The sequence below is a fragment of the Rhamphochromis longiceps genome, linkage group LG12, assembly GCF_057381845.1.
Source record: "Rhamphochromis longiceps isolate RC_006_pf linkage group LG12, R_longiceps_female_GT1.1, whole genome shotgun sequence".
Classification (NCBI taxonomy): Eukaryota; Metazoa; Chordata; class Actinopteri; order Cichliformes; family Cichlidae; genus Rhamphochromis; species Rhamphochromis longiceps.
This window is the reverse complement of record NC_140568.1, coordinates 14,338,778-14,358,496: the sequence shown is the minus strand read 5'-3', so window position 1 is coordinate 14,358,496 and position 19,719 is coordinate 14,338,778. Positions and strand designations below refer to the sequence as shown.

Genomic DNA, 19,719 nt, shown 5'->3' with positions numbered 1-19,719 from the left:
ACAGTTGTTTATGTTTTTAAACCCATTTTGCACAGAGAGGCATTTTTTAAAAAATGTATTGATAGCAATGTTGAATATTATTACACAGGGGGGGAAAAAACAACTACACATAAAATAATCACACAGTGATGCCTCTGCCTATCTAAATGGAGGGACAGTAACTGCATGTGTAAGCCTGTAAAACCTGAAGATAGAGACAAAATACTTTTAATCTGACTATCTGCCATTTTGCAATTCCTCTCATATAAACAATAACGTGGCGCACAGCATGACGTGAAAAAAGGCACATACCTTTCACGTTGGGTCCTGAGGAACTCTGTATTCCTTGTCCACAGGTAAACGCAAAAAAGGAGTTTTAAAAAATCTCAGTTTTCGGTGATTCGAAATGCCGTTTACATGTGGACGAAACAGCTGGGTTTTCAAAAATACCCACGTAGGTGTGGACGTAGCGTAAAAGAGTTAGTAGTTTATTTTCTTATTACCTGTAATTTATTGCAGATTACTTGTATTTGCTTAATTGTTTACTAAATGTTCGAGGTGTGAAATAAACCGCAATGGAGCAAAATATGGGTGTGTGTGGTTGGAGGATGTGTTTGTGCGTGTGCGTGCGTGTGCGCGCGCGCGGGAGGGGGGCGCGAACATTTTTCTTGTAGAGCTTACAAGACAATATCTATATTTGGAAAAAACTGTGAAACTTTATGATGTTTCTACATGTGTGTGACAAGTGCGACAACGGAAACAGCAAAGCTTAAACCACAACACACAGTGAGTCATACTGCTTATTTATGGCTTTTAAGGTGAGGTATTTTAAGTATCATTCATAAAAAAGGTGGGAGGTTTACAACCTCATTCCATGTACATGTCTAAATGAGAACTGATAAAGCTTAAGGTTTATAGGACGTGAAAATTTGCCACTTAATAATTAAGTAAGAGCATGGAGCATGTTCTACATGTCACAACACAAGCAGTGGCGTGTTTGAGCCAGTTTGTAGAAGTGAATGTTTGTAAGAGGTAGGCGTGGTTAACAGAACAGGAACTCCTAGTTTATAAATTGTCATTACAATGCTGGTCTGCTCTGTCACACTCAGTTTGCACTTGGACAATGACACGAAACCTCCTATTGTGGGTCCTCATCCTATATGCCTCTCTCGAGCTCTCCGGTAAGTCACTGGATACTTTTACATCCACCAGCACACTGGCTACTTAATAACTAAAACCTAGTTTTGTCCTACCTTCTGTTTATTCAAACCTCTACTGGTGGCAGGTTTCTTTTCCTCAAGTAGTCCTCTAAATCTCCTAGCCAAGGACGATGTATTTTGTCCGGAATTAAAGACACTATGCTTTAACTCTGGTCTGTTTCATGTTTCGTGCTCAGATGAATTTGCCTCTCAGCCTTTTGCATTTGTTTACTAGACATGTGATTATAAAGGGAACATTAAAACACAGTGGCTGTGTCTCACGCCTGTTGAAAACACGTTTTGTGCACACTCATTACAGTCAAATAACAGAAAGAGAAAGAATTACTGTAAACACACTGCTAGTGTTGTGACGCTCCCTCAGAGTTAAGTTATGGAAAACAACAAAGCCAACACCCCCTCAGGTGCTACTATGTACCAGGTTATCAGGTAACCGTGACTCAGAGTCACTTAATCATTTATTCCAGGCAGGTTTTGCAGACTGGGAAATACAATCTTGAGTCACAAATGTTCTTGGTGAAGCAAAGGACTTTAATTTTGTAAATGTTTCTCCACAAAGTGAGAAGAGAATTAAGCAAAAGAAAAAAAGATGAAAATAATGGTTAATTATTTAATTAAATATACTGCATCTGGTTCCTGGAGCAAGTTATGGTACAGAATGGTCAGAAATTTACAGAACTGGCTACTGGGTGGGAGTCTTAGTCAAGAAAAATGCTACACTGAGAATGATGATTTTATGAGAAAATCTGGAATGCAGAAATAATTCCCATAAAAAGGAACTAATAATATTTTCTAGCTTAAGTTGAAATCAACTTAATAACTAAAACCTAGTTTTGTCCTACCTTCTGTTTATTCAAACCTCTACCGGTGGCAGGTAGAGGTTTTTTTTACAAATGTGATTATAATTTGAGAAGTTGCCCTTTTATTTAATCACACTACTTCTGCAGGCTCTGTAAATCACACCTGATTTTCACTTTGTTTTACGTCAATACCAGTAATAATTGAGTAAAAATCCCCGCCTTGTGAATGTGATGTGGAACATTCTAAATACTGCATGGATTTGTGAGTTAGGGCAAAAAAAAAAATCAGCTGATGTCAATTCTTTTTTGTGTCAGGATAACGCAAAGATGGTAGTAAAACCCTAAAACGACCTCTTGGTAGCCTGGGGGGGGAATCAAAGAGCACCTCTGCACCACCCATTAATGCAGGTTAGGTAGTATGTCAATATTTCTATGTGGACAATAAGAAACTATACCCGTGAGCTTAAAAAAATATGAATTCTGCCAACATTAGTCTCCTGCTAAAACCAGGCAAAGACCCTTTATTTCCCTCAAGCTATCGTCCAATATCCCTTATAAATGTAGACATAAAAATAATCTGCAAAGCCCTCTCAAAAAGATTAGAGAAAATGACCCCCCTCTTAATTCATCCTGACCAAACTGGTTTCATAAAAGGTAGGCACTCATCAACAAACACTCGTAGATTACTTAATTTAATAGACTACTCATACAGTAAAAACACTGAAACCACAATATTATCTCTAGATGCAGAAAAAGCGTTTGACAGAGCTAACTGGAAATTTTTATTTGCAAATTTACACAAATTTGGTTTTGGAAACTCTTTCATAAACTGGCTAAGATTGTTATATAATTCCCCAACAGCTTGTGTCAGAACAAATGACCAGACATCCTCCAGCTTCTCTCTCCTGAGGGGCACCAGACAGGGATGCCCACTCTCCCCTTCACTGTTTGCTCTTTTTATCTAACCATTAGCAGCAGCAATTAGGCTACAACAATTAAGGGCATAAAATGTAAGAAAGTAGAACATAAAAGCAGTCTCTATGCGGATAATGTGTTACTTTTTCTCCAAAACTCACAAACCAACCTTTCTGAGGTAATTACTCTAATAAACTGGTTTTCAAGAGTTTCAGATTATTCAATTAACTGGTCAAAATCTACAGTTCTTCCCATTAACTGCTCCTTCCATAATTCTTCTCCTGCCCCACTACAATCTGGAAATATTAAATATTTAGGTATTAAATTCAGAAATTTCAGACCTACCATTTATCAGCTCAAACATCAAAAGACATGAATGCTTTAAAAGTATTAACATCAGCTCTTCTCTGACAGCATGGTGGGAGTTTCTAAAAATAACAGAGTCTTCATTAATCCCATGCAGACGTACACCTATCTGGAACAACCCTGACATATTACAAAACAATAATATGATTAATCTTACAACACAAAACACTACATAGAGTGCACTATACAGGTCATCGGATGTTCTAGATGGGGTTTACATCTTCCAACAACTGCTCACACTGTCAAGGCAATGCACCAGACAATTACATCCACGCTCTTTGGTTCTGTCCACCAGTGCAGAAGTTTTGGCGCAGGATATGTGAAGACTTATCAAAGTGTCTGAAATGAAAAATTCCAACCTCCCCTTTAGTGTGCTTGTTGGGCAAATTGGATGATGTCACTACAGAAACTAATACAGTCCACATGGTTTTTACTGCCCTATGCATCGACAAGAAAACGGTCCTCATGAACTGGAAAAATAAAAATAATCTTAATTCAAGCCAATATAGAAACCATCTAATAGATCACATTAGTCTCGAGACAGCCTCTGCCACCACATTAGATCAATCCCTCTGGGCTACTTTGATCGGCTTCATCACCTAGCGGGGATGGGGGGTCGTGGTTTGGTCCCGCCTTCGCCATTGTGGTTGATGTGGAGGTGGGACGGGCTTAGGGCGTCTGGAGAATCCCTAGGGACGTTATCCCTGGAGGGCTTAACCCAGGGGTTGTGGTCATAACCTTGTTAGTGGCTCTGGTCGCCTGGAATCCCAGGCCCTCCAAAGGCCTATCTCCCCTCACCACACTCCCTGCCGGTAACTGATGCCCTCAGGGGTCGGTGCGTTGGTGGTTCTTGGTGTCCGGGGCTGGGCGCTCAGGTATGTACCAGCTCACTCCCGGTGCCTACTTGGCAGGGCCTGGTGCCTGTTGCTCGGTCAGGCCTCTTCCGGGGCAAAGGGGGCCCTCGGGCCTCCAGCCTCTGGGCCTGCGGTTCTGGCACAGCTGGCTGCCGGCAGAGCCGGCGGACACACCACTGCAGCCCCTCTGGCTTCTGCTCCGTGGCTACTGGGTGACCCCTCACCTGGGGCTCTCCTCAGCTCTTCCCAGGAAGGTGGCACGGATGCCCCTCTGGTGGTCCTCCTTGGGCTCTCGCACTCTGGGGCCTCTGGATGTCTGGAGCCTGGATCTCCTCCATGCCTGCTTCATGCCCTGGGGGACGGGGCTATGGCTCTCTACATCCTCTAGCAGACCATTACATGGGGAAACCTTTTGAATACAAGCGTGCTGATCCACACAGGTGTGCACACGGGTGTTCACTGTTCATAGACATAAACTACACCTTTATTGGCTGCTATTTCCAAGCACATTGTGCGCTGTCGGTTCTGTTTGCTACACAACAACATTCAATATTTAGTATTTACTGCTGTTTACACTTAGCTAGATTAACGCGATGGTGTTGTGTTTAGTATGTTGCCCTTTTTTTTTTCTTGTTTTCTCTTCTTTTTCTCTCAACAGGTGATCCAGGACTTTTTTTTTCTCTTCTTTCTCTTTTTAAGTGCCCTTTCTCACTGTCCCTCTCCCCTTCTGTTTTTCTTTTCCTTCATCTTTCTTTCTCCCTTTCTTATCCCTCAGTCATGTCTGTCCCGTCTGTAACAACTGAAAATAAAATAAATAATAACAACAAAGGTTGATCAAATGGACCAATACGGCAAGGCCGTGATGATCCATTTGGCAAAGTAAATCCATTGGGTATCCTTGTTGGTCTTCAGACAACAATTCTGACGGCTAAAGAACCAAATGGGACAGGCAATAAAAGTGGTTCACCTCTTTCTCCAGGGGACATGATTGCGAAAGCATTCATGTGACTAACTTGATATAAGGCTATAAACTTTCTGTTTACAAAAGGCTTTGTTACCAGGAATGCACTTAAAAACTTGAGAATGTAACTTTAATCAAATGTTTAAAGTCACGATGATCACATGTTTGCAACATAAATGACATTTGGAATGGGATATCAAATTATGTAGTCAGGTTAGTTTTTTTGTTGTTGTTTTATTGGTTTGGTTCAAAATAAATAGATACATAAAACTTATAGAAAAGCAGGATGTAAACAGACGAGATTAGGTAGCACAAATATTGAAAGCAATGAGTTAAGCATTCGACTAATTACAAAATAGACCCTGTTGACACTAGCATCCAAAATTAATATCCTTTTTCTAATCACACATATGTGATTCACTTCCACAGGAAGCCATGGTCCTGAATTTGAGGAGGGAAAGCACTATGAGGTGGTTCGACCGGTCAGACTTCACACAATCAGAAAAAGACACACAGAGGTTTCTTTTCTTTTCTATTTTAAATCCTGTGATGACAATCAAATCAGCTGCTGTTTTTCTCCTGATTATGGAAAATGAAAAAATAAAAATGAATGACTCAAAGCAAAATTTCCTGTTTTTTTGCCCACAGTACCACAGACCAGACACTCTTACGTATGCAATGACTGTGGGCGGACAAGACATAGAAATGCAACTTGAAAGAAATAAGTAAGTTTTTACTTCCCTAAACCTGTGTGTCTGTGCAGTGTGAGAAAATAAGTGGACAAATGGATATACAAGTAATGTAAAATATCCTGTTTCAAAATAAGCAAATTTTTTTTGAATAAACTGGAATTAGACTCACTCTTCACATCAAATAATGTTATGTTATTCTTTATCTTCCTGTATTTAGTGAATTATTTACCAAAGATTACACTGAGTCTTACTACCAAGAAGATGGGACTCGAGTCACCACAGTACCGAATGACATTGTAAGTGTTTGCGTTTGTAGACAAACTTACCTCAAACTTACAGCTGTAAAATTACACATTTTACTAGATTTAAAACGCTTCAAAGGCTTTTAAGGCTGTTAGTGAACGCTGGAGACATAAGCAGATGAAAAGAAAGTTACATGTTGTCATTTAATAACACAGTCACCATTTTCATGTCCTTGCCAGGATCACTGCTTCTATCATGGGAGGATTGTGAACGACAGTGAGTCATCTGTTAGCATCAGTACCTGTGATGGACTCAGGTGAGCCACCGTCTTAATCTTTTCTTTATTTAAACTGTCATGACATCTTTCCAAAGCAATACCCACCCATGCTGTCTGTCATAATAATTCAAATAACCTCACAGTTTCATTCCTTTGTTGTATTAAGCCTTCATATGAGATGAATAGATTTCAGGCCACCTTGGTTCACCAGAAACAAGTTGTGAAAATACTCTCATTACTATTTAGATGTTAACCTTATCCTAACCCTCAACCAAACCTCACCTCACAGTGACTCTAACTTTAATTAAACCAAAACATTACATTAACATTAACATGTATAATGATTAACATGATGTCAGCATGTTAAAGTTCAGGAAAACAAAAACAAAAGTGCTAAAAGCCACTAAAATCACACTGCAATAATAACAATCTTGAAGTGAAAACAACACAAGAGGAAGTTTGGCCCAATTAAGTCTTTAGATGACAGTGGATAGGTTCCTGAGTTGAGTCAGCCTCAAAGCAACATCTGAAAAATGAATGAACTAACCAGCATGATTTGGTTTAGGGGTTACTTCAGAACATCTGCTCAAAGGTACCTGATTGAGCCACTATCCAGTAACGATGAGGGGGATCATGCAGTGACAACTTTTAATGAAAAGAACTTCACGCCTGCCGTGTGTGGGGTCACTAACACCAGCTGGAGTGACGACTATGAACCTCCAACAAGCCGCAGCCGCTCTAGATCAGGGGTAACACAATTAGTTTTGTCCTCTTCACCAGAGTTCCTCCAAGTCATGACCTCTGAAACCTTTTAGGTCTTCAAACTATCTAAGTTAAATGTGACAGAGTTTAAGTAGACATGCCCAAAAGTCTTCATTTGTGTTGTTCTTTTTCTTCAGGGTATTTCTATTGTACAGCAGCAGAAATACGTTGAGCTCGTCCTTGTTGCTGATAACCGCGCGGTAAAATTAATCTTCTTTTCTAACTTTTAAATTTTTTCCCCTTGGTTTGCAAAATTTGATTTTTATAAGATAAACTGGTGAGAAGCAGGATGAGAAATTTGTCTTGTGGTGTTTCAGTATGTGAAGATGAACAGGGATCAAAAGAAGATGAGACAGAGAATATTTGAGATTGTCAACTTTGTCAACATGGTGAGTCTGTTTTTTTGCTATTTCTATACAGATTCCATACCAATACAGACGCACTGTACTACATACTGTTCTGCAGTAGCTGCTAGCAGTTGGAGTATAATGTTACATCCCCAATGTTGTCTTCTTCAGGTCTACAAACCTCTGAGGACCTTTATTGCTCTGGTGGGGTTGGAGATATGGACGAATGGTGACCTGATCTCTGTGACCCCCCCAGCAGGAGCAAACCTGGATGCTTTCATGAAGTGGAGAAACTCTGAGCTGGTGACGAGGATAAAACATGACAATGCACATCTTATAAGGTATGGATAAATTGTATAAGTAGAATCAGTCAGACTCAAATCACGTGGAGCAAAATGTCTCCTACTTTCAACAGTAACCGAGCAGGAAAGAGAAAACTAATTTCAGAAATCTGAGTTGTGAGTATCCATATTTTTTTCTCCCAGGTTAAACCGGCCTGACACATCAGCTTAAGAGGTTTTAAGTTTCCACATAACGCTTGTGTAACTTGTGTTTTATACACAAGATACAACCACAAGCAGATCCATTATTGAATCTTAAATAAGAATGTGCTTGAATGTTCACACCTCAACATTCAGGAAAATTCACAGTAGCTAATCTAATCTAATCTAATCTAATCTAATCTAATCTAGTAGTAGCTAGATTAGTGAGTAGATGGATGATATGAATCCTGTATATGAATTTAAGACTTTCTGATCTTCTCTTTCAGTGGTATCGACTTTGAAGGACCAACTGTGGGTCTTGCTTTCATCGGGACTCTCTGTTCTGGTCACTCTGTCGGCGTAGTACAGGTGAGGTGTTCATGCTTCCCAGATGATGTATCTCACTGACTTCATAACTTCTGCCCTTGCTTCATGCTGTGGTAAATGTGAATTTTGGAAACATGTTCCTAAATCCATTTAGTTCAGTCATTCCTTTGCCCCTCAAAAATCAACTTAATTGTTTATCTGATACTTTGATTAATGACCAAATACCAGAGAAAATAAATGACAGTTCCATCAATTTATCACTAACATGTAGTGACCACTTCCTGCTAAAAGAGAAAAACTAAGTTAAATTATGATCTAGAACTAGACTCGGTCTACAAAGTCTTCTTTGCACATTTGAGATGCACACATCTCCATAAGTGCAACGTGGAAAACTCATTCTTTGACTAATCATGAATTTTTCACAAAATCCTTTAAAACATTTTCCTCCTTTTTGCACTGCACTTGTAGACCACTACACTAACTCTGTCAATAGATCCATGCAGTCTGAAAGTCCCGACTGAATAGACTGAGAAAATGTTAAAACTGAGACAAACATGTGACATTATTGTGTTGCTCTCTCTTGCTGTTAGTAAATTTTTGCTGCTTTCTTGTGCTTCATTTTTTTCTTAGGATCACAGTGATGCAGCCATAGCAGTGGGAGCAACACTGTCTCATGAGATGGGCCACAACCTGGGCATGGACCACGATGACTCCAGTGGTTGTTTATGTTCTGACGATAGCTGCATCATGGCAGCAGCCCTCAGGTAAGAAAAGCTGACTTGAGACATCCTTCAAGTTGAATGCAGATTCTTTCTGTTAGCAAATAAATTCAGGCTATAACAAGTGACCGTAAATAAACAATACGAGCCTTACAAACCTCACTAAATGTTTTGATCATCATAACATGTTTCATTTGGTACAACAACATAATAACTGTGTGTATTGGACCAAAAAGGAGGTCAGCTGGTGCAGCTCTTAATCTCACATGGCTATAAGACTGAAGAACGTGTGTGAGCATGTTTGGTGCGTACGTGCTGTATATGTACCACCATACCGCTTTTGTGCAGCCATGTCTTCCTAGTGTCAGACACTGATAAAGATAACACAAAAAAAGATAATAATACTAATAATGTGTTTGTTCCTCTTCAGCTGGAAAACTCCTCGAAGCTTCAGTAGCTGCAGCAGCAGCAACTATGAAAAGTACCTAACAAGCCGCAGCCCCAGCTGTCTGCTGGACAAACCAGACTACAAGAGTGTCGTGGCTCCCGCGGTCTGTGGAAACGGCTTCAAAGAGGAAGGAGAGCAGTGCGACTGTGGTTCGGTGCAGGTAAGTAATCACATCAGCTGCTTAAAAGTTTTATTGTGTAGCAAGTTGATGATCGCATCTGGTGAATCTGGTGAGTTTTATTCATTTAAAAGCAAATCACAACAACAACTGTCTGAAGGGATTTTGTAAGATAGAGGTCTTATAACAACACAGCGAAAACCCCAACAATCAAATAACTGCCTATGAGCAAACATTTGGCAACAGTGGGAGTGAAAACCCCTTTTTAACAGGAGGAAAGCCCTCAGCAGCCTAGGCCTATTGTAGCTTTACAAACTTCTATTTCTTTATGTCTTGCTGGCCTCTCACTTACAGAGACTAGTTGATAAACAGTGTAGCAGTACAAATGTATTTATTACTATTATTCCATAATTCTGATCTGTGTCTGTGCATGCTCAGGTCTGAAATGGCTTCTGCCTTACAGCTATTGATTTCTCAGAATGGAATTCAGCTCCATGTTTCCTTTGTCTGATCTTGACTCTTTAATGAGGTGCTTGCTCTGAGACAAAAAAAACTTTCAGATGCACACCAGATATGTACCTTCTTCGAATGGGCCTGAGCCTGTGCATTCAGACAGATATTTATTTTTTCAAGGCCCAGTATTCAACTGACTTCTACCAGAAGCTGAAGAACTGCTGATTTTTTTCTTTTTTGCAGTATTACTTGGAGTATGTGCTTATGTGTTGTCTTAACACTTTTATGTAGTGTTAAGACTATATCTATAGAATGACAGTGATAGTGTAGCTGAACAGAAATGATTGTTTTAAGTGAACTTCCGTGTTATGCAAACACTTTTTCCAGTGTGTCTGAGAACAGTTTTTTGTTTGCTTGCGATGTGTAACAGCTGAACAGCTTGTGGTTTTCAGTGAGACAAACATTCCAGTCAGAGTGATGTTTAGACCTGTTTTCACCTCTGCTGGAATTCAACAAGGAAAGATCATTAGAAGGAACTGAACGTGATTTATTGATGTACAAAACAGTATTCAGTGGTGTTTATAGATTCGACTCTGATGGCAGAACGGAATCCAAGCTATGATGCTAATTAGTGCAACAGCACAAACTACCATCATCAAAGCAGCATGGTGAGTGAGAAAATTGTAAGATGGTTCCAGATAGTGAAGAGAAAGTGCGAAGCAGACTAAACACTGAAACTGTGATAAGGCTCAAGGGAGATAAGGCATGAGTGTGGACTGGGGTAAAGAGAGAGAAGCAGAGCCTGTAGGCTCAAGGCTGCTGTAGGCCAGAAGACCAAGCATAGATCCTGCGACAAAGCTGAGAGCTGTCAAAGGACAGAAGAGAGCGAAAACAGGCAATGGTACATTAATGCATTGAGATCACTTTAATTATTTGTAGAGCTCAGTACTTCCACAGTACTTGAGCATCTTAGTAACCAACATGACTGGGGGAGGGGCAGATTCTGGCCTAAGCAGGTCAGACTCTGGGAAGTATGCCTCATGTCTCTGAAACTAAAAACAGGTTATTCGTCAGGTCGCAGCTTTCACCCAGTTTTACGCATGACCCTGCTGAAAACTGCAAAACCAACAAAAATGTGTTGATGATTGTATGAGTGTGATGAGTTTACTGATCCACTTCTGCACTTAGAGAAAATGTCTCTCCTGTTTGTTTCCTATTTTGCTTCTGGAATCTAAGATATGTTTTTCTTTTTATCCTCAAATCTCATCCTGGGAACGGCAGCAAGAAGCAAACTAAATTGGACTTTACCTTTCAGTATTCCTGAATTCTTGTGCATAGAAGAAACACTGGAAGCTGGGAAATTAAAGATGGCCCAGGGAAGAAACAATGTTGCAGAGGCCAGTGATAACAGAAACCAACATGTGGAGACTCAAGCAGCACTCCCAGGGTGGAATGTTGGCTGATTAAGACATCTGTATGCTGTTTATGCTTCCCATACAGACGATGGTGATGCCTGATATGGAAAGGATTGTAAAAGCAGTTTGTTGGGGAGAGTGACAGAGTATGCATTTTAACATCCCCATAGACTACCAATGCAACGGAGATTAACTCACGTGGGGACCATAGACAGTATGAATGGTAAACATAGTTTTAGGTGTTGTGTGGAGTCAAAGCCGCATTCTTTTACTGGCCCTGTTGAGTCCATAGGAGAACAGCCCTGACTTCTTTGAACACTTCTTGATGAGTTTACGGACTCAGTCACTCATTCCACGTCATACTGAACAAAACATGGTATCCTTTTTGCAAACTTTGTTTCTTTTATGGAGCGCAACCCCAGATGTGCTCACTGGATATTAACTGATTGAAAAGCCCAAACGGGCACGTGACTTCACAAGCACATCGAGTCCTCACTCGCCCCAGCTGGTTTCAAAACACCAGGATGTGCAAATGCGGATGATGTTGGCTCTTTCAACCACAGGGGTGCTGCAATAAGCAAAAACAGCTCGTTGTGTCTTACATTTTTTTTTGATTACCAAAGTCTTTCTTTTGTTAGGTGGTACTTTGAGATGAAATCCATTAAATATGGCAGCTGTGTCGCACAGAAGTTTGGGTTTTTGTTTTCCAAAACTGTGGTTATATTGAAAAAACAGATTTTAAATTATAAGTTTGTGGTATTTTGTTTACAACACTTTCTTACATGTTTGTACTTCAGACTCAATAATGGTCTTATACCACAAAAGTTCCTGAAAATCAAGAAATAAGGAAGTAGAAAGTAGAAACTGAGAACAGTGATTATACACTATATTGGTGACACTCGACATTGCTCTTAGTAGTTTGAACATCGTGATTTGTGATCATGAGGCCAGCAGACACCCACAGTGGAAATCATTCATCAGGTTCTTTTCTATGTGTCAATAAACCATCAAACCTAGTGATAAAGATTCCTCACGGGAGCAGAGCAAACAGATGTTTAATGGGCTAAAAACACCACAGCACTTTACAGGAAGGGCCAGAGTCGTCTCTATTTTTTGAGGCGACTGAGGTCCTTCAACATCTGCCAGAAAATGCTGAGGATTTTCTATGAGTCTGTGGTGGCCAGTGCGATCCTCTATGCTGTTGCATGCTGGGGGAGCAGGCTGAGGGTCGCAGATGCCAACAGACTTAATAAACTGATCCGTAAGGCCAGCAATGTTGTGGGGGTGGAGCTGGACTCCCTCAAGGTGGTGTCGGAGAGGCGGATGCTGTCCAAGATAAAGACAATGTTGGATAACACCTCCCACCCACTCCATGACATGTTGGTCAGTCACAGGAGCTCGTTCAGTGAGAGACTGAGATTACCGAAAAGCACCACTGAACGACACAGGAAATCATTCCTGCCTGTGGCCATCTCCCTGTACAACGCATCCACTTAACACACTGTTTGCTGCTACAGCTACACATGTTTCTTTTCCAAATATTTATTTATAAGTGACTTATGTATGTATGTATGTATATATATGTATATATTGTACTATTCTTAGTTAGCGTATTGTCTGTCTTGTCTTAATGTTGGTTTAAAATGGAGCACTGTAACAAAAAATAATTTCCCCCAGGGATCAATAAAGTATTCTGATTCTGATTCTGATTCTGAATAATGCATCCCAGCAGTAAGACCCAACAGCAGCCTGATGAGTTCTAATATATCTTGTCCCCGTAGGAGTGCACCAATCCCTGCTGCAACGCCACCACCTGCACCCTGAAAGAGGGTTCACAGTGTGCTGAAGGCGAGTGCTGTGAGAACTGTAAGGTGAGTCAGTAAGAAGACAGATCAGTGTAACTGGTGTCACTTATTTTCATCCCTGGAAGTCTCTCCTCTGGCTGTAGTGATCCAGTTGTTTGCTCAGCTACAGTCCTCAAGTAATTAGAGAATCTTGCAAATGCTTGAACCAACACCACAGTATTGCATTTTGATATTTTGTTTACAGTGCTCACGCAGTCAGAGTGTTTGACATAGCGCTGGAATTTTTAATCATATAACACTTTAAGAAAAACAATGTTTCAGATAACTTACACGTTGATGGTATATGCTCGGCACAGATCTTGCCTACCTCCAGACAGTGCCGTTCAAAGCAGGATGACTGTGATCTGGCAGAGTACTGTGATGGGAAGAGCACGACCTGTCCGGAGGATGTGTTTGCTGTGAATGGGCTCCCATGTGATGGAGGCCAAGGGTACTGCTACAACGGTCAGTGTCCACAGAGACCTAAGCAGTGTGTCAAGATGTATGGATCAGGTGAGTATCCCGTCAATACGCATATGGATGTATGTGAAAGTCATATGGAGAGTTAGGTTTTTATGCAATCTTCTGCTGCTATCAGGTGCTAAGGAGGCCAAACAAGGATGCTATAACTACAACACCAGAGGAGTCTACTATGGCTTCTGCAAACGCCCCTCAAATAATCAGTTCATCCCCTGTCAGCAAGAGTGAGTCCCAGTAGAACGTACAGGGCAACAGTTGCTCTGCAGCCGACCCTTATTTTGATTCTTCGTTCTTCATATCAACCAAACATGATCAGAAACAAACACTGTCTTTCTTTTGCAGAGATGTTCTTTGTGGAAAGCTCTTCTGTGAAGGCGGTAATGACAACCCAAACTATGGCCGGATGGTCGCCATCGGCAGATGCAAGGCAGCGTTCTTCTCAGACAACACCGGTGACCAAGGCCTGGTGGAAACGGGGACTAAATGTGGAGATGGAAAGGTAGCAGGCTTCCTGAATCCACTTTTTGCTTACTGCATCTACAGTGTAGAACAAAATAAAGTTAAATATATGTCTGACTTGTCTTTTCCAAGGTGTGCAGCCAGAATCAGTGTGTGGATCTGCAGACGGCATACAGAAACACCAACTGTTCAGCAAAATGCCCAGGCCATGCTGTGAGTATATGATGACACCAAAAACTGATCCATTGAGGTGGAACTGATTTATAACAGTTTTGTGCTGGACTGTACATTCTGGTATTTTCATTATTAGTTCATCTGTTTTCAAAAGGTTATCAAGAGGAGAAGCTGCGTACCCTCATAGTTGTGAACAGGGTTCTAAAGCTTTTAAAGACTTTAATGCCACTGAGAGTGAAATTTAAGATCAACTTTACAAAATCAAAGGGTTAAAAGTAGTTTTTGTGTGATTTCTCGCTGCAAAGTTTAACTAAATCCTTTGTTAGCCGGGGGCAGCTAATCTACCATATCTATGTTTAAAATGTAGCTTAGGTGTGAAAGGTGGATGGAGTCACTGTCATAGCCTGCATTGACTTTTGGACTTAATGTTTTATAACTTCAATCTTAATGGGGTCATATTGGTCATGGCATGTTTGCATTTTGGAGCCAAAAGTAAAGTTGTAAGCTAATACTAGCATTTTGGTAAATGACCTGGATCCATGAGAGGTCTCACTCACTGACTCAAACTAATGGAAGTTTGGCCTAGCAGACAGATTCTGAGGTTAACTTTGTTTTCAAGGCTATATGCACACATTTTAATACTGTTAAATTGGTCAGTTTAGCACTGTAGTCTACTCACATTTGATAGCCAGCTTCAATCAGCCATTCAGCTGCAGCTTTTGGGATTTATCACTGCTGACTTTATTGTTCAGTCCCAGAGGTAACGACTTCGTAGAAATAAGGGGAAAAAATGCATCATTTTGGAATTTTGTTAATATTCTGTGTATTTTGCAAATTTTAAACCCAGGATTTTACAGGATTTCCCCCCTCTGCCAAAAAATCAGTTTCATCTGTAGCAAACTACAATACAATAACACCATAAAATAATGATAAAATAAATAAAAAATTGTGAAACATAACCTAAATATTTGAAGTGGATGTGATAACCACACCAATGGTGGCCATGCAGCTCCAGTTGTTTTAAAAGGTTTAGGCCCTGTAAAGACAAAGACACCCTTCTAAGGCATCCCTGAAATGCTGATGTGAGATATACAAGACATGCCCAAACTTACTCGTGTAGGCTTTTTTAGAACCACGTGTAAACATTTACAACTGCAGTGTGATTGCAAATATGCACTAAATAAGTGTCCAATTTAAAAAGAAAAAAATATTTTAAAAAAACCATATAACAAATTCTTTTTTCACTTTTTGAAATGTGAATGAAATGAGAAAAACTTGAAAACCTCTAAATATTTTTAATTTAACTTTATTTTATAAAATGGCTCAAGCAAGCAACAACTCTTAGTTAATCATAATAATATAATTTAGCCTAGCATCTTATTCATATTTTACTTATAGTCTATGCAAAATGAAATAAAACTAACTAGAGTCAATTTGTCAGAAGCTAAAGCGATAATATAATATACACTATAACTATATACTGGGTAAATCTAGTTAACTACATGGCACCAGTTATACTGGGGCTGAGTGTTTTATATTACTTAAATTCTACTTAAAGTCTAATAATGGCAACATGTTCTTTGTGCTTTCCAGGTGTGCAACCACAAAAGTGAGTGCCAGTGCGAGCCTGGGTGGACGCTTCCTAACTGTGACTCAGTGGACACAGATTTTAGTGGTACTGGTAAGAGTCATCTACTTCAGTCTACAGATTAAGTTCAATTTACTGTGTCATGTTGCACAACTACAACCCAAGCAAACCGGTTTTTCTTCTGTCTCTGTAGGAAAAACTATTGTCATTGCAGTCACAGTTACACTACTAGTTCTAGGCATCATTGCTGCCATCGCAGGAATCATCTGGAAAAAGCAACAAAGTCCCATCCTGCCAACGTGAGTAATCATGACACTACTGGAGGCCATTGTATGCCTCTGTTTCTGCAAACTCGCCTCCATGAGGGTCATCACCTGTTGATTCAATCTGTGTTTGCAGTGCAACAAATCAGAGGAAGCAGATAGCCGTGCAGAACCCGGCTTACCACAGCAAACAGCCTCCACCCAGTTACCCTGCATCAGGCCAACAGGTGATGTTCTGAATGGAGCTGGAATTTGATCTAAAAACTGTTCCGACACGTTTCTAATGATACCTGAAATTTGTAGGCTGGCAGACCAAAGCGTGAAGGACCTCCACCTCCACCACCTGCAGCTGGGACCAAACCCAAACCAGTCATTCAGATCCACAGAACTGCACCAGCTCCACCAGGGAACAAACCCACACCACCCATTTCAAACTACACAGCTGCACGGCAGGTACCAGAGCTCACCAGCCTTTAACCCGTTTTCTTTACTATTTCAGCTGGAAAAAAAACCTTCCCCATAGATTAACCAGCAACTCTTTAATTTGATTGGATAACAAAAAAAGCACATATAATTGGTTGGTTGTCTCCTTTGTTGGCTAGCTTTCCCAAAAAAAAAAGTGAGTTAAAAGATGCTAAACCATTTCATAAAGTTAATGACCATTTTACTAATTCTGTTCTCAGTGCTGTAAGTGATTCATTTTATATTACACACAGTCATCTGAAGATAAAAATAAACATAAAAATTAGCACAGTGTCACTTTAACATTTTTGGACATATCCATCTCTCTTTTGTCCTCCAGGCTCTGAGGCCAGTTCCTCCACCAAAGGTCTGATGTCTGCGTGGTGCCATCTCTTAGCAGCTCTTATTGCTCTCAGTAGGAGGCTGCCGTCACCGCTTTCTCAGTGCTGAAGCAACATTTCTACAATGACTCACAGATTGCACGAGGAGCAGGCCAGACTCTGATTGTTACTAGCATGCCATCCGCTGATGTCGTCATCGCTTTATATTTTCTAAGGCACTTTTTCATACTGCAGGGTTAGAGATACAGACAAGTATCTCTACTAGTGTTCGTATCTCTAACAAGGCAAGTGCAAGTACAGGCATCCCTGACTCTGAATGTGACTTATAACTCTTTTTATCACAGTAATGGCACAGAATATGAGTGTGTGTGCATGACCTAATGAAAATGTTATAACAGTTTTCAGAATTTGTTACAGTTTCATATTTCATTTGTGTTTTTAAAATCCTTATAAATTTCGCTGACTTTGATGTGACAGTCAAAAATCGGAGTGCGATGCTCTGTTGCACCCTACAGTGCTCTGCTTTAAAGTGAATGCACTCAGAGAACTCAAAGCCACCAGCTGAACATTATGAAGCACCTTAAGAGTCTGTTTTTTTTTAATATTTTAAACCATGCTTTCTCTTATGACACTGTAAAAATTTGAGTTGTATTTATATTTTTATCTAAATGTACATATTTATCTACTTTGTTTACAAAATCAGACTTCTGCATGAGTAGAGAAAGAACAGAAGCAATGAGCTTCTTATTGGTGCCTTTTTTGAAGCTGGACCACTAAACGTGTATACAAGATTAGGTCTCACATGCAAGTGGTAAGACACATATCATTTGCCACACCATTAAAATGAGCGACTGTGATGTTTTTTAATGTTGATGTTGTATAATTCTTCTTAATTCTTATATTGAAACATTTTGTTTTACATTTATTTGCATTATGGTTGTTTCCCAATATTTTTTTTACTATAATATTGTCCTGCTGTATACTTTGTCCTATGCACTTACTTTGTAAAGCGGGATCATGCTGTACAATGATTAAATAAAAGTGATTAAGTGACTAACAGATGAAGAACCTTATCCTGTTACACGGTGGCACATAATAAGGGCTGAGATCAATTAAATAGCAAGTGAATGGACAGTTCTTAAAGCTGATGTGTTGGAAGCAGAACAATGGAACAACAATGGAATGGAGCCTATCCCAGCTGTCAAAGGGTGTTAGGTGGGATACACCCAGTGTAGGGTTTACACATTAAGAGAGAACTAGTCACACTTCGAGCCAATTTAGAATCACCAGTGAACCTACAGGTGCTGTCTTTACACTCTTGTAGGGTCCAAGTTGGCCATAAAGCGAGCAGGTTTCATCCGGCCATAAAAATACTTCAGTCAGATTCTGAAAATGTGGGAAAGTGAATTAAAAGAGCTTTAATTCTTAAACAGTTTAGTGCAAAGCTTTTTTAAACCCCTTGAATTCAAACTGGAGCTTTATATAAGTCAGAAGAAGTCTGTTTGGAGCAAAGATGCAGCCCAGATATGTTTTATTAGGATGTTTGCAAACTACGTTTTCTTCCCTTTACTCCCAATGCATCACAGCAGTTGGCTGTCCCTCCCTGAGCCTGGTTCTGCTGGAGGCTTCTTCCTGTTAAAAGGGAGTTTTTCCTTCCCTCTTAGGTGGTCGTCTGACTGTTGGGGTTTTTTCTGTTACATTATAAAGCACCTTGAGGAAACTGCTGATGTCATTATATAAATAAAATTTAACTGAATATGGTAAATGGCCTGTATTTGTATAGCGCTTTACTAGTCCCTAAGGACCCCAAAGCGCTTTACACGTCCAGTCATCCACCCATTCACACACACATTCACACACTGGTGATGGCAAGCTATATTGTAGCCACAGCCACCCTGAGACGCACTGACAGAGGTGAGGCTGCCGGACACTGGCGCCACCAGGCCCTCTGACCACCACCAGTAGGCAACGGGTAAATACATCAGAAGCACCAAAACATCACCTGTTGCCCACATAGAATAAGTCCTCAGATGATAGCTGATGGTTTGTGAGACTGATTCAGCCTCAAAGCAGCAAAAGTAGCATCTGAAAAATTACATTTAATCTTTAACCAGTCTGGTTAAAAAAATATAAGAAGTAATAATATACAGGTTTTGAAAAAGCTGCGATAAAACTGATGTGTTTTTAAGGGAGAACTTCAAATAACTTTAATATTTAGTTTGTATTTAAGTCAGCCTTTTAAATCAATTACATATTTATAAGAACTCTTTAACATTTGTATAATTTTAAATTTCTCCAATTTAATAGAAACTTGAAGAGTTATTAGCTTTTCTTGTTTCGAGGTTGAGTTTTGTTTACATTTGTGTATAAATACATATAAGGTGCCTTTGGGTGCCTTGAAAAGCGCTATATAAATCCAATCCATTATTATTATTATTATTATTACTACAGTGTTTGACTTCAGATGTTTGCTATGCTTTGCTAGTCATGGGAGGAACAGTCATCGCAGTATGCAGGCTGACTTCAGGTGAATACGCATATTTTGACCCTCACCCACGTAAGTCAACAGAAATGCCATTGTCGCTATGTGTAATGGTGGAACTGCAGTTATGTTGAAATTCACACGTCTTAACAACATGATTGACAGGCTCAAATGCTTATACCAAATTTTTAGCATTGCGCCAGCCTGCACTTATGAGCTACAGTCTATTGAGTTTCACAGTGAAAACGCTG

General features: G+C 40.0%; 1 protein-coding gene across 1 annotated transcript; it reads left to right on the top strand.

Moving 5' to 3' along the window:
* Positions 1–1,044: 1,044 nt before the first annotated feature.
* LOC146657063 (zinc metalloproteinase-disintegrin-like jararhagin) lies at positions 1,045–18,038 on the top strand. Its single transcript, XM_085424874.1, has 22 exons — positions 1,045–1,160; positions 5,522–5,610; positions 5,741–5,817; positions 6,002–6,080; positions 6,267–6,343; positions 6,870–7,053; positions 7,204–7,266; positions 7,384–7,455; positions 7,585–7,754; positions 8,183–8,264; positions 8,853–8,986; positions 9,372–9,549; positions 13,157–13,246; positions 13,537–13,732; positions 13,818–13,923; positions 14,042–14,198; positions 14,291–14,371; positions 15,926–16,013; positions 16,114–16,219; positions 16,320–16,410; positions 16,487–16,636; positions 16,986–18,038. Exons 1-22 carry the CDS (start codon positions 1,103–1,105, stop codon positions 17,016–17,018), a joined length of 2,361 nt encoding a protein of 786 aa, XP_085281000.1. The 5' UTR covers positions 1,045–1,102; the 3' UTR covers positions 17,019–18,038.
* The last annotated feature ends 1,681 nt before the right edge of the window (positions 18,039–19,719 follow it).